General features: G+C 46.9%; 1 protein-coding gene across 2 annotated transcripts in view; it reads right to left on the reverse strand.

Moving 5' to 3' along the window:
* TCF7L2 (transcription factor 7 like 2) overlaps positions 1–12,798 on the reverse strand; it is a 176,983-nt gene that overhangs the window by 24,580 nt on the left and 139,605 nt on the right. For both annotated transcript variants that reach the window (XM_015596389.2, XM_025039195.1), the window contains exon 4: positions 1,448–1,580. In XM_015596389.2, coding sequence (XP_015451875.1) covers positions 1,448–1,580 — 133 coding nt within the window. The remainder of the gene's footprint in view (positions 1–1,447; positions 1,581–12,798) is intronic.

Genomic DNA, 12,798 nt, shown 5'->3' on the forward strand with positions numbered 1-12,798 from the left:
GGAGCTGCTCAGCTCACATGGGAAGCCAAAGGAACAATACCACAGAATTAAAACAGTATTGAAGGGCATGAGCTATGTGTTCGTGGATGAAAACTATTTTTTTTTTTTTAATTCATTCAGGAAGCTTTTAATCTGTAAATTAAGTCTCCCTGGGTGACATTTTCATGTAGACATTGCTTTCTCTCTATTACAAAAACCAAACAGATTTAGCTGGGCTTGGACCCTACACCAAGCCATTCGCACACTTGAAAGAATGTTCACGGAGGAAAAGTAAACAGTCCGCAGACGTTAATCATATGTTTTACGATAACCATTTAAAAGCTATTCCCTGTACTACCATTATTTAAATGAGACGTTGATGCTGCCATTCACTTGTGCAGCCTGGGGCCGGCTGGCAGCCTTCTCCAGCCATCCGAGCGCCAGCCTCGGCTGCCCCCGCCATGAGCACAAAGGGGGCTCAGAGGCTGGTAAAAACTAGCTAATGTGTGGCTTCATTCAGGGGCAGCAAAAGCCTCCTGAACAGGCAGTCTACCTCAGCCCAACACCAAACAATTCCCTCTGACAAAGTGACATGGAATAGCCATTTTAAATCCATCCTTCTCATTAACTAGCTGGGAAGAGAAACTCCAGCCAGTGCACCACCCAGCCTGTAAGATGCCCCGGCCCTAGCTGTTCTCCCAAGACCACTCGACCTTGAACTGCGGCTATCCGCCTGTTTTAAACCTTGTTGTAGGTTCTCTGTCCCCTTTGGGGAAAATGCAGTCAATGAGCACCCAGGATGGAAAGGAGGGGACAAGGCTGAAGGAAAAAACAGCAACTTCTGCTTGAGATCCTATTGGTTGTCGTATGATACCAAAGAAACCCCAGCGGTTTGGCTTTCGCATCTGTATAATGGGCTTGATCATACCCAGGATATTGCAGAGGAGAGAAGAACTCAAATAAATCAGCCCCGAGAATGTGGAACCCAGCGATGTGGTCTCTTGAGGCTGTGCCAATAAGTCATCATCAAGTGACTGGAGTCCGTCAGTCATCAGTGGAACCAACGCTTCAGGGAGCCATGGCGTTAGGGTTCTTGTGCTCCCAAGGAGCTGAGAAGAGCCCAGGAGATGCGTCCAAAATGACTACCACCTCCAAGTCTGCGGCTCTTGAAACCATAAGCTACTCCTGAGAAACACTGAGTGATTCACAGCCAGGTTCCCAAGACAGCCTCCCTCCTAGGGGTACCTGGAGCCCTAGAGAACTGCAGTGCTACAAATGGACTTCTTCAGAGGAAAGAGGAAACCAGCCCCTCGCCAGGCTCCGGCCTCCCCAGAGGGCTTCCTTTTCTACTACAGGGGCCTTTTCACCACTGCCCCCAGCCAAGCCCACACTCCCGCCCCTCCCCTAGCAGGCCCTCCGGTGGCCCCGGGACCAGCGCGTTCTCTTGGCGCCCGGGCACACGGCCTACCTGTTTTGGGGTCTACGTCAGCTGGCAAGTGTGGAGGCGGGTTTCCCGGGGTGAAGTGTTCATTGCTGTACGTGATGAGAGGCGTGAGAGGGTGGACATGGTGAGGGTGCTGCACGACCGGCACTTTGTTCGACTGCGGGAAGGAAAGCAACAGAGAAAGACACCATCGAGCCAGGTCCCCGGCCACAGAGGGCCTGTGGGTCCCCCTGACCACGCCCCCTCCCTCCTGGACTTCGTTAAGATGCACTCAATTCCGCCGGCAGCCCTGGCCCCCATCCATCTATCAAAGGTAACAGAGAGCTGTGAGACAGCATTCTGGGGAGGCACGCTTCAGTTTTGATCTCCCCACCAAGCCTGGCTTTTCAAATACCTTCTCCACCACCACCCCATCACAGAGCCCACAGTTTGCACTTTTCTCATCAGCAGGTAAATCGGAAGTGAGGACTTTAATCTCTCAGGCCTACTGTGCTCCTGCATGTGGAGGTGGATCTCCTACCCCGTTGCTCTACGAGGAGGCGGGGGTGGTGCTAGGAAAACCATCAGTCACAAGAAACCTGGCAGGGCCCAAATCTCACCCACCCAGCCTCCTTAGCCACCACCCCGGGCTCCTGCCCCTTAGAACCAGCAGACATGTCAATCCTTTACAGAGATGTGGATGAAAAGCCCACTCCTGGCCTGGCTGGGAGTGTGAACTTTACCAGAAAAGCTCTCAAAGCAAGCACCTGCATATTTTATGCAGATTACAGCAGCCTGATTCATTAGGAAGTCATCAGGGAACTCTAGCAAATTAACTGGATGATGATGAATTGGGCTAATAAACGTATATATACACGTTTCAGAAATGGGCAGTCCTAGAAAACGAAGTACAGACATTTTTGTGTTTGGGAAGGGTGGATAGGTGAAGAGAAGCAGGAAAAAAGAAAAGCATTTTTATGATTTTTCTAGTTGCCATGACCAGACCCTCCCAAATTATTCTCCTCTGCTTCCCCGACCCTGCTCTCAGCCCACCCCACCCCGCCCCGCTTCGCTACGCTATGCTATAACTTAGCCCAGCAAGATCACAAAGAAAAAATTAAGCTGAAACAAGCGAACTACTGGGCCATTTACTGAGAGTAATCCAATTGCAAAAAACCCTATTCCCAATAGAGGATTTTCACTAAAATCCTACAACAGGGACATTTAACCAGATTAGGTACCAGGGAAGATAAAGAGGCTAGTATTAGATGATGAATGGATTAGAGTCAAGTTTCATTTCAGGACGTGTCTTCATTTCCTTTTATTACTTTTAGGAAGGCACAACTTGCATTAACATCAAGGAGAAGGAACTGCATTAGAAGAAAGGAAGTGAGGTTCTAGTGCTGCCCACTAGCGCCTCTTGAGTTCAGGGACCACCAAGCAGTTGGTTCGTATCTTTTTTTTTTTTTTTTTTTTTAATAGGTGAGAAAGGAGTATAACATGGAAAGAGTATTTCCTACCACAGTTACTCTTTAAAATGTACTTCTAAGTTTTTCATGAGTATGTCTGAAGAGAAAAATATGGCCTTCTTGGATGCTCCAGAAAAAAACTACAGAGAAAGAAGTCAACACTTTTAATAGCCTGGTTTAATGATACCTAAACAACTGGATATTTTTAGAGAAAAAGGACAGCTAGTTGCTCACAGGCTCGTATGGTGAGCTAGCATTTTGCGATCAGAACACTAGGGGTTAAAAGCACCAAAGCAGAGGGAGCTTTGGAACCCAGTAACGCGTCCTTGGCAGGAGCCATGAAGGTCTGGGCAGGCCGAGGCCAGCAGAGTGAAGGGTCACTGCCCAGAGGCTAGCACCAGCGTCTCCTGGACAGGCACGGAGGAGTCTTTTAGGAGAACAATTCTGATTAAGACAACTTGAAAAGTCACCAACAAATAAGCTCCCACTGTGTGCTAGGGTGAAGAGGGAAAAGAGAAAGGGCGAGGGAGGGAGAGAAAGGGACAGAAAGAGTCAGATGGAGTAGAGGAAAGGAAGGTGACTGTTGCTGCCTTCTAGAAGTTTTCTATTTGACTGGAAAGATACATACCCACTAAAATGAAAGCAGACCCGTCACAGACAGTTTAAAGTAAGTGCAGAAAACCGGTGAGATCAGTGGGAAGAAGCATGGATAGCCCAGAGGAGGGAAGACTGTCGCTCAGAGGTTGCAGGATTCCCAGGGAATGGGACTGCCATATGCAATGGAAGGAAGCAAGCGCATCGATCCACAACGAGAACAAAAGGGCTGAGCGGGCAGGAAAATCTGCAGTCCTCAACCCTGGCTGAATCGAGCATCTCTCAGGATGCTTATCACAAATGCAGATCCCTAACCCTAGGAAAGCTCTCAGGAGGGAGCCAGTTCAGCACATGTGGGGGCTCAGGGCCTGGGCTTTAGGGTCTGCCAACTGAGTGCCATAGGTGGCGCTCTTCTGTTCAGCCACAGCCCCTTGACCGGAGAGCCACGCAGGCATGGACAAGCACAAAGGTTACAAGAGACCTGAGTCCTAATCATCAATCAAATCCTAGTCCTTAAAAGACTCTGCAGAAAGGGCTTACCACAAACCCTGGCACAAAGTAAGCACAGGAACGGTGGTTTATTATTATTGTTACTGTTATTGTCAGGGAGGAGCTGCCTGATGGCATGGTTTTGTCTGCAGTACAGAAGCGCAGATCCCACAGCTGCGTTCTAAGCAAGACTAACAGGAAATGAGGGGGGGAACCTTCTTTCTCAACGTGTCTGGCAAAGGTCGAAGACCGCATTTGGGCAACAGTGGAGTTTACTGGGTGTATGTAGAATTTAAAGTAACTCTCCCTTTCTCTTCATTACATGTAAGAAGGTGATTCCAACAAAAGTTGGGCACCTGTCCTGGCTGCCACCATCCTCATATGATTCTGCACACCTGAGCCCAGCCAATTAGTTTTTTCCTGTTTGGTCAACACTCCATAGCATGGGGGTAGAGTGAGGGGGATGTGAAGTTTTAACTGCTGCCTAGCTTTAGAAGGGAAAGTGGACATGGTTCTCTTTTCTAGTCATGCTTTCATACCAGGCAGATCCCCATAGAACAATACAACCACATGTCTCCAAAGCTGACTGACTGGTTTCCAAGCAAAGCAGGAGGAATGCAGCGGTATCTGCAGAAACCAGGGTCCAACTGCTCCTCCGTCTGACCTGCCTGTACCTGCACTGCTTTTACAATGGGAGGGCGTTCTTCTAGAAATGCCCACATCTCTCCAGGCTCAGACCCCCAGTCCTTTCTTCCTGTGTCACAGTATGCCTATTGCTGAGATCATGTATGCACCTTCCTTGGTACTACTGTAGCTAAGTTCCTTAAAGACATAGGCAGTGTCTTCTAGAACTCGTGTCTCTTGTCATGCCCAGCCTGTGGAAGTGGTGAGCACAATCTCATAAACTGCATCAAATCTCAACTGTAAGCATGACAAGGAGAGAAGGCTAGAGTCAATCTCACAGACTCATTTCAGTAAATGGCAGTGCTATTTAAATGGAGTCTACACAGAATCACAGAACAGAGCTGGGTGGGCCTTCAGAAACCATCTTGTCTAACACTCTATTAACACAGTGCCTTAAAGATGGTTTTAGAGTCCGCTGCATGTACACGGTGACCAAGAGTGAATCTGTAATTCAAGAAAGGCCGAATTTTAAATTCTACTTCACGAATCTAACTGTGCAACTTCTCTCAGGCCTCCGTTTCAGTCTCTGTGTCTATCTCTATAGGATCGTTGTGAAAATTAAGAGACCAGGATTACAAAGTGCCTAACACAGTGCCTGATACATAGCTGCACATGCAATGCAAAGGAAGTTTTTGAAAAATATTGTCAGTGAATATTAATGATGAGTGCACAATGAAGATGAGACTCACTTTCCTTCCTGTCTCTTCTCATTAAATTCACAGGGGAGAAAATGCAGCCGCAGACTTCAATCCTCATTGCAAAGCTAAGGATGCTTATCATGGGGCGAGAACGTATGGATGTTTTGTGGGCACTCTTCCTCAGGCATGCCCTTCTTAAACACACGATAGTCAGCTCGTAAATATATTTCATTATCTCCTTGGAAAAAAATCACTTTATTATGCTAATAAACAAAGAGCTGAACATTAAATAAAAATAGTTCAGAATGATCAAGGTCCAGAATCAGGGTGATGGCCCTAAAGGAAGAGCTGATATAAATGAAAGGCAAAACCACGCACACAGGAAATGCCCCTTCAACGTCTCTCCCTTCTCTTCTAAGAGTTCCCACTTCTCTAAACAGATCTTTAAGGATGAGGTTCAACACTGAGTCACCCTAAGAAAATTCAGGTGTGAGAAGCAGCTTTCTTGGGGGAGGGGCACAGACAATCTTCTAGAAATAAACGATCCAGAAAGTCTAAATTAAAGCAAAAGTCTGTACTGGGAGTGCTGGCGTTATCTCCTACCCCGTTATCCTTTTACAAACGGAGTCCAGTGTTCAAGGCAAACAACTGCAACATATAACCAGGTACTTTTAGGGAAGTGCTTTATCTAAATATTAAGTACGGCTTCAAAACTCCCTGGAGTACAAAATCATTACCTCTAGGGACAGCTAAGTAACGTTCACGGTTGTGTTGGTGGCTGTCACGGGTAGCTGTATGGAGAGCCTAATTTACTGATATTTAACCCTTTCAGAATACGATGAACACCAGGAATCTCTGAGCCACAAAAACAGCAAACCTTCATGAAGTATTCCGCACAAACTCAGGGAGTTACGTCACAGTTGCCCAGATACACCCACGTGATCGGCACCTGAAGCTCGCCCATGGAGCCACCTCGAACCCCTGTCTAGATGATCTGAGGGGAGGACAGGGGACAGGAGCAGTGACCAACTGCTATTCCTGAAGCTCCCCAGTCAACACCAGCACCACTGCCACCATTCAGTGGGCTCTGTGCCTGCCTCTGTGTTGGGTGTGACACGCTCTTATCTACTAAGTCTTCTCAACAAACCTATGAAGTAGTCGGCATGTGTTATCAGTTCCACACAGCAGGTGAGGAAATCTGTCCTGAGTCACAGGCCTTGGGAAGGTGGTATTTCCAGGCCTTGCACCCTGACCTGCCAGACTCCGCACCCCTACTGCGACTGCAGAAAGCTCCAGGATGGGGTTCACTGTCCTGCTGATGGAGTGAGCTGCACCCCATGAGCTCAGCCTGTGCCAACCTTCCCAACCGGACTCACAAAGGGAACTGTCCCCAATCTCCCATCTACCGGTCTCTGGAACCTAGATCAGTTTCCGTAAACGATGTCCCCTATACCCCCAAAACAACCCAAATTAGGAGTGGCTCTAGGCTCCCTGCCTCAGCCAAGGCACCCCCACCATTGGGCACCAACTATTTTTACAAGGGGTTTTTACAGCATGGGCTGACTATGGGAGGTAATGAGATGTTTCTGCTTCTCCAATACAGACTCAAGCAGTATCAGGGCCCAGCGGGATTCTAGTGACAGAGACACATCATGTGTGGTCCATTCCAGCTGACCAGAAATCAAAAAGAAGTCAGCCGAAAACCCAAAGTAAAGTGAAATAAATAATATCTATTTAAAAGGAACCAAAATCCTCATCAAACTTTAAAATCATCAGGGCTTTTACACTTTCTGTATAGAGAAATGGCTGTAACCCCAAACTAGGCCTTCCCCAGTTCTGTTCATTAAGCTCTATGGGTTTTGAGTACTGAATAGTTAAATTATAAAGAAAAGGTCCTTTAACAGCCCTCAAAGAGCACAAAGCCTTTCCACCCAAAGTATCCATCCAACTACAGTGGGGTGGAATGGGGGTGTGTGTGTGGCTGACCTTTGACCTCTCAAGAACCCTTAAGCATAGTGTTCTGCAACTTGGCCATGCCACCCTCGTCGCCGAGCGCCCCACGCCCGCCTGAACACGGCTCATGATTTGGAACCTGGCAAGTGAAAGATTGATTCAGGCATTTCTAGATCCCCCTGCTAGCCCTCCTCTAACCCCAACCCCTCAACCTTCTGTAACTGTGGGGAACCCAAAGGGAATGAAAGCCTGCCATTCACCTCGCAACCTATTAATCAACAGACGTTGAAAACAAATAGAGCCATTGCTAGCCCTGGCCCCTCTGCCGGCCCTCCTCTTCAATACTCCCCTATTGCTCTCCCTTTCTGCAAAAGAAAAATGGGGCCAGAAAGTGCCTTTACGAGCCCAGCACAATAAAACAAAAGCGGCACAGAGGAGCATTTGTCAGCCTCCTCCCCTCCCCAGGGTGGATGTAGGTCTTCGGTGGTCTTAGGTTACCGGCCCTCCCAGAGTCTGAAACCAGCATCAGGAAGGGACGCTTCCCTCCCAGTTTACAGAAAAAATGGGTTTACAGCTCATCTCCAACGCGTTTTTCCGGATGCCACTTACTGTGGCTGCACCAAGGCCAATGGTAACCAGCAAAACATTAATAGATGCTGCACGTCACTGGAGCCAGGGAGCGCTGGTGAGGAGGAGGGGCTAGGGATGAACAAGGGGCTATTTCTTACTCATCGACAACCCCTTGGTGACTCAAGCAGCCCTATTTTTTTCGGACTATGTGCCAAAGGGTGTTGGAACAGTCAGTGAAGCCAAGCCTCCTGTCCCAACAACGCATCACCCCAACAATCGGCAACCACTTGAGCTGCTCCAACCACCTCAGGGAGACACAGGGCAACCTGGGTCCAGGCCTGCACACACAGTCCCACCCCCACTCATCAGGTGAACATCTTGCTGTGGTACCCTGCGAACTTCCTATATACACAGAGGAAAGGGTGAGTCCCACCCCCACTCATCAGGTGAACACCCTGCGAACTTCCTATATACACAGAGGAAAGGGTGGCAGCTGGACTTCCACCTTGGCCAAATGAGTTTCTTTAATCATGTCACCCTATGTCCTCACAGCTCCGAGAAGCCCAGCCAGTGAGGACCCATGGAGGGCAGTGCCCAGCGTCGGCTCGTGGTTGCACGCTGCTCCTTCCTAAGGCCTTGCCCCCAGCTAACGGCACATTGCCCCCCTGGACAAGACTTCGATTGATACCATAGCACTGCCTGTTGAAAATAATAAATAAAAAAGAGAAGGCTTCACAGGGTTTGAGTTTTGCTTGGAGAAATGAGGTGGTTAAAGGAAAGTCTGCCCGTGAGATGCAGAAAAGAGCAGGCAGCCACCCCCGCAACCTCATCACACAGCTGAAGTCCCCTGGCTGGGCTCCTGTGGAAGCATGGAGCCCACGGCTGCAGAAGTTACAGTGTCTGCAGCCGTGGGAGCCTGACGCTCTGGGTGCTGCTTATTTGTTCTGTAAACTATCAACAGCTGACTCCCCACCCCAACTCCTCCAATCACATCCATTTAGACAGCAAGAAGAAGAAGAAGAGAGAAGTTTCTCCCTGTTATCTACAAAATTCTGCCGACTCACAGTTTCTCGCGTACTCACGCAGGCATTAAAATTCATCTTGCAAGAAAATGATTGAACAGGGCAGGAAGGGAGAGAATAAATGTGCAGTCAATTTTCATTCAGATTCTCACATACACATGAATATACATAGAACTAATTCAAACCATCCTAATAAGCCCCTGCCCCCCTCACACACTTTTTTTTTTTTGCCCTTCTATAATATAACAACCCAACTGGTAAAACACCAAACAAGACTGTCAAGCACTAAGGGTCTAGGGGGCCAAATTCAACCCTTCTTAATGACCTTTTCTTAATCCCCCAAAAGGAGGCAGGGAGGGGTGGGGGTGGGGGTGGGGCTGGAGGTGTCGGGTGGGGGAGTGGGCACACGAAGGGGAACATTTGAACCTGGAAAATAAAGATGTGCTCCAGCTGCTTGGCTTTGTGAAGCCGCGGCCGAGGCCCAGCCCAGCAAAGCTGTGCTTTCACAGGCTCTTCAACAATTACTTCCAGTTAAGTTCATTAAACATAATTTATTTCCACTCATTCTCATTTATTTTCCAATAAAAAGAAAGCATCCTTTTGTGCTCTCGCCGCTCTCTGCAACTACCCTATAAAGCACTTGCAAGCTGAAGTCGTGGCCCGCCCCGTCCAGGCTCCGTCTCGCCCCTGACCAGTGAGTTCCCAAGGTTTTCTTCCTGCCTGCTTCTTTACAGGAGCATGCCACAGCATCCCGGAGGGCAGTGGGGGTGTGGCAGCACCACGGGGTTCTCTGACTGTCCTAATCCTCCGCCAGGTCTCAGAGATGAAGAACCGGCCACTTCACCCCTAAGAAATTTCCCAGGGATCTGTAATCCCCACCTTCCCGCAAGATATTTCTCTCCTACTTGGAAATTAAAAGATTGGCATTAACATAATCGATCTTGTTAAGTGTTTGAGTGTGCAGAGAATGTTTGAAAATTGGGTAAGAGGGTACGGCTGTTTCTAGGAGAGCAGATTTTCAAAACAGTGCCAGAAATAAAACTAACCTAATCCAAATGAAGAAATCCAAAAGCTCAAATTGAAAACAATTTTTTAAAAATAATGATTTCCAGGCCACCCTCAACTCCACCCCCAAACACGACAACCCCAAATCTACGTAATTCTAAATATAATGGAAAGGAAATCACCAATTTTGATGTAAAGTAAATTGTAAGTATATAATGATTATTACATCCTGGGGATTTCGAGAAAGAAGTAGGGAGCAAAATCCGATACTACCTTTCTAATTTATTTACAATGAACGGCTGTATAAAAATGTCTAGTTTTTCTTGTACGCCCTGTGCCTAACTTTCAAATCTAAAGCGTATTTGAAATTCATGCCTGCTACACGGAGTCTGATAAAAGCTCAAGAAACAGCCATTTCTTGAGAAAGCAAGTCAATTTTCCCCTAGAAAGAACAGGTAAACTAAAAGGAGAAATGACCAATCTTCATGTGGCCCAGCAGGCACAAACGCTCCAACTCTGGATTCTGCAGGAATTCAGCAAAGACAGACCGCAAGGAAGACAATGCAAAGGCGGAACTGCATTGTTCTGCTCTGTTTTGCCCTGCTCTGTGGTGCCCTAAATGCGGGCACCCTTTTACTGACCTCTACGGCCTCAATAAATGATACACGTGAAAAGGACACAGAGCTGCAATGGGGCAAGGAGGACACAACACTCACTGCTGCTCCCTCCGATTCCAAACTGACTGGGAAGTTTAAGGTAACCAGGGAGTGACCCAGGCAAAGTTCAATTTTTTTTTTTTTTTAACGCTCAAATGTGTGTAGAAGTATGTAATCTGAAGGGCATGTCAGGATTTCATCACATTCCAAAATACTGCAGAAGGAAAGAATTCCGTTACACAGCTCAGCCGGGGCCCCCACTAACCCCAAACCACAAAGGGGAGGTTTCCCTAAGAATATAAGGTTGCAGGCTCTGCTGCTTCCAGAAAATGCCGATGCGGCAGCCTGTTGTGACAATACAAAGATCATGATATCTGTATCGCTAGAGTCGGGAATTCGCCCTTTCAAAGCGACTCCCTTTCCATAAGACATCAAGAATGAAGATTTAACCGTCACCAAAGCGGCACCCAAGTAATCTGAGTAAACGAAGATCTGGAACCTCAAAAACAGGAGACCGTGCTGGGTGGGAGATGCGCAGAAACACAGCTCACGCATCGGCACTGCCTGCCTGCAGCCTCTGCCCCACGATTCCGGGCCGTTTCCACAATCGTACACTGAACTAGCAAGCTGCACACAACCAGAAAGGAAAACCAAGACGCGCTATCTACCACGCTGTGCTTTTAAAGGACGTAAAGGATTTACCAAGATGTTGAAAACACAAGGACTCTATTCACAGTCTGTAGTATATCTCATTCCTTCTTCCCTAAAAGATCAGATCTAATGTTTCTGTGTTTGGCCATCTGACAACAAAAAAATCAGAAAATTAATAATAAAGATTATTAAGGGATCACCCACCAAATTCGAGAGAATATCCTCAAAGCTTATGGCAAAGGCTTTGACCCAACAGTTCAAAAGAGTGCAATGTATCCTAAACTCGAAATTGCTATTGAAAAGGCCTTCTTCCTAATCATTCACAGCACAGTGGGCTGTCATCAGCCTCTCGCTCAGGTTTCCAAAACACATTTTATATTAAGTTTAGAAAATACAAACACCACAAGGAAGACTGTAGCCCTGAAAGGCTGGCATCTAAATCTGGAGATCGAAAATAAATACAAGTAAAGACTGAGCAACAGAAAGTTAGCATTAAATATGAAACCAAAATACACAGTTTAGACAAGCGCTGCTACTGTAGAAGCCTTATTGCTCGAAAATGTTTCGAGTTTCAAAAAAGTACACTCCTCTATGAGGCAATGTCACTTTTCCTTCTCTTTCTTCCAATGGAGCCCACCCTGATGGGTGAAAGAAAAAAACATTTATTTGTTAGAAGAAACCCCAAACCCCACCGCCCCTTGCCAGATCCCAGCTTACGCGCACTTGGGGAGCCGGCTCTGCGATGCTATATAACTGTTTAAGGTTGTGATGAAAGTCAAGCTTTCTCTCCACCCCATCTTTTTTTTAACCCTTTCTCCCCCTCCCCAAAAAACTGCTATGAAAAATACATCGTGAAAGGGCACAGCTTGAGTCAATCACTTATTCTCGTTTTGTTTTTTTCTTTCCCACCATCTGAATCATCTAAATACTATAGGATTTCATGTTTTCCAGGAATTTATACTTATTTTTAAACAGAAAAATATTGAGAGCCATTGATAAGCCTCACACACACACACACACACACACACACACACACACACACAACCACTACTCACCCAGCAATTCAAATTGAGGTGCCAACCGCCCAACTGCTGGAAGAGAGAGAACCCGGAGGCCACTGTGCCTCCCTTCCCACTCAAATCTTCCATTCCCACTAAAATTGCATCTCTAGGGTACATAATAGCTTTGGTTTTCTTTCTCTCTACCTCAAAAAAAACTTTCCCTGTACCTTCAAGATGGGACCGGGCCTGCTTTTTTTTTCTCCTCCCTTACTGCTTTTCTCACTTTTCTTCTTCCTCCCAGCTTCCCCTCCCTTTATTCCTTTCTCTTAAAGAGCTGAAAAAAAGCATCTTGAGAGATGGAGTTGGCTCCAAATTTCTGCCTTGGTATTCTCCAAATGCTCACCGTTCTCACTCATACTGCCTAGAATTATTTGGTTAATTCTTCCCCTTCCACATGCACCCTCAAAAACCAAAACAAACAAAATAAATAAAAACAAAAAGAAACCTAGTAATCTAGTTCAACCGGTTGCAGATTAATTTTTAATTGTTTTTAATTTTAAAACTCCTTCTAGTTTCTAACCTTTACCACTGCAAAATCCATGAAGGAAGAAGAGGGAAGGCCCATTTCCCCCAGCCAGCTAAGCAAAGTCCCCCTCCCTCACCC

The sequence above is a fragment of the Pteropus alecto genome, unplaced genomic scaffold (genome assembly GCF_000325575.1).
Source record: "Pteropus alecto unplaced genomic scaffold, ASM32557v1 scaffold177, whole genome shotgun sequence".
NCBI classification, from domain to species: domain Eukaryota; kingdom Metazoa; phylum Chordata; class Mammalia; order Chiroptera; family Pteropodidae; genus Pteropus; species Pteropus alecto.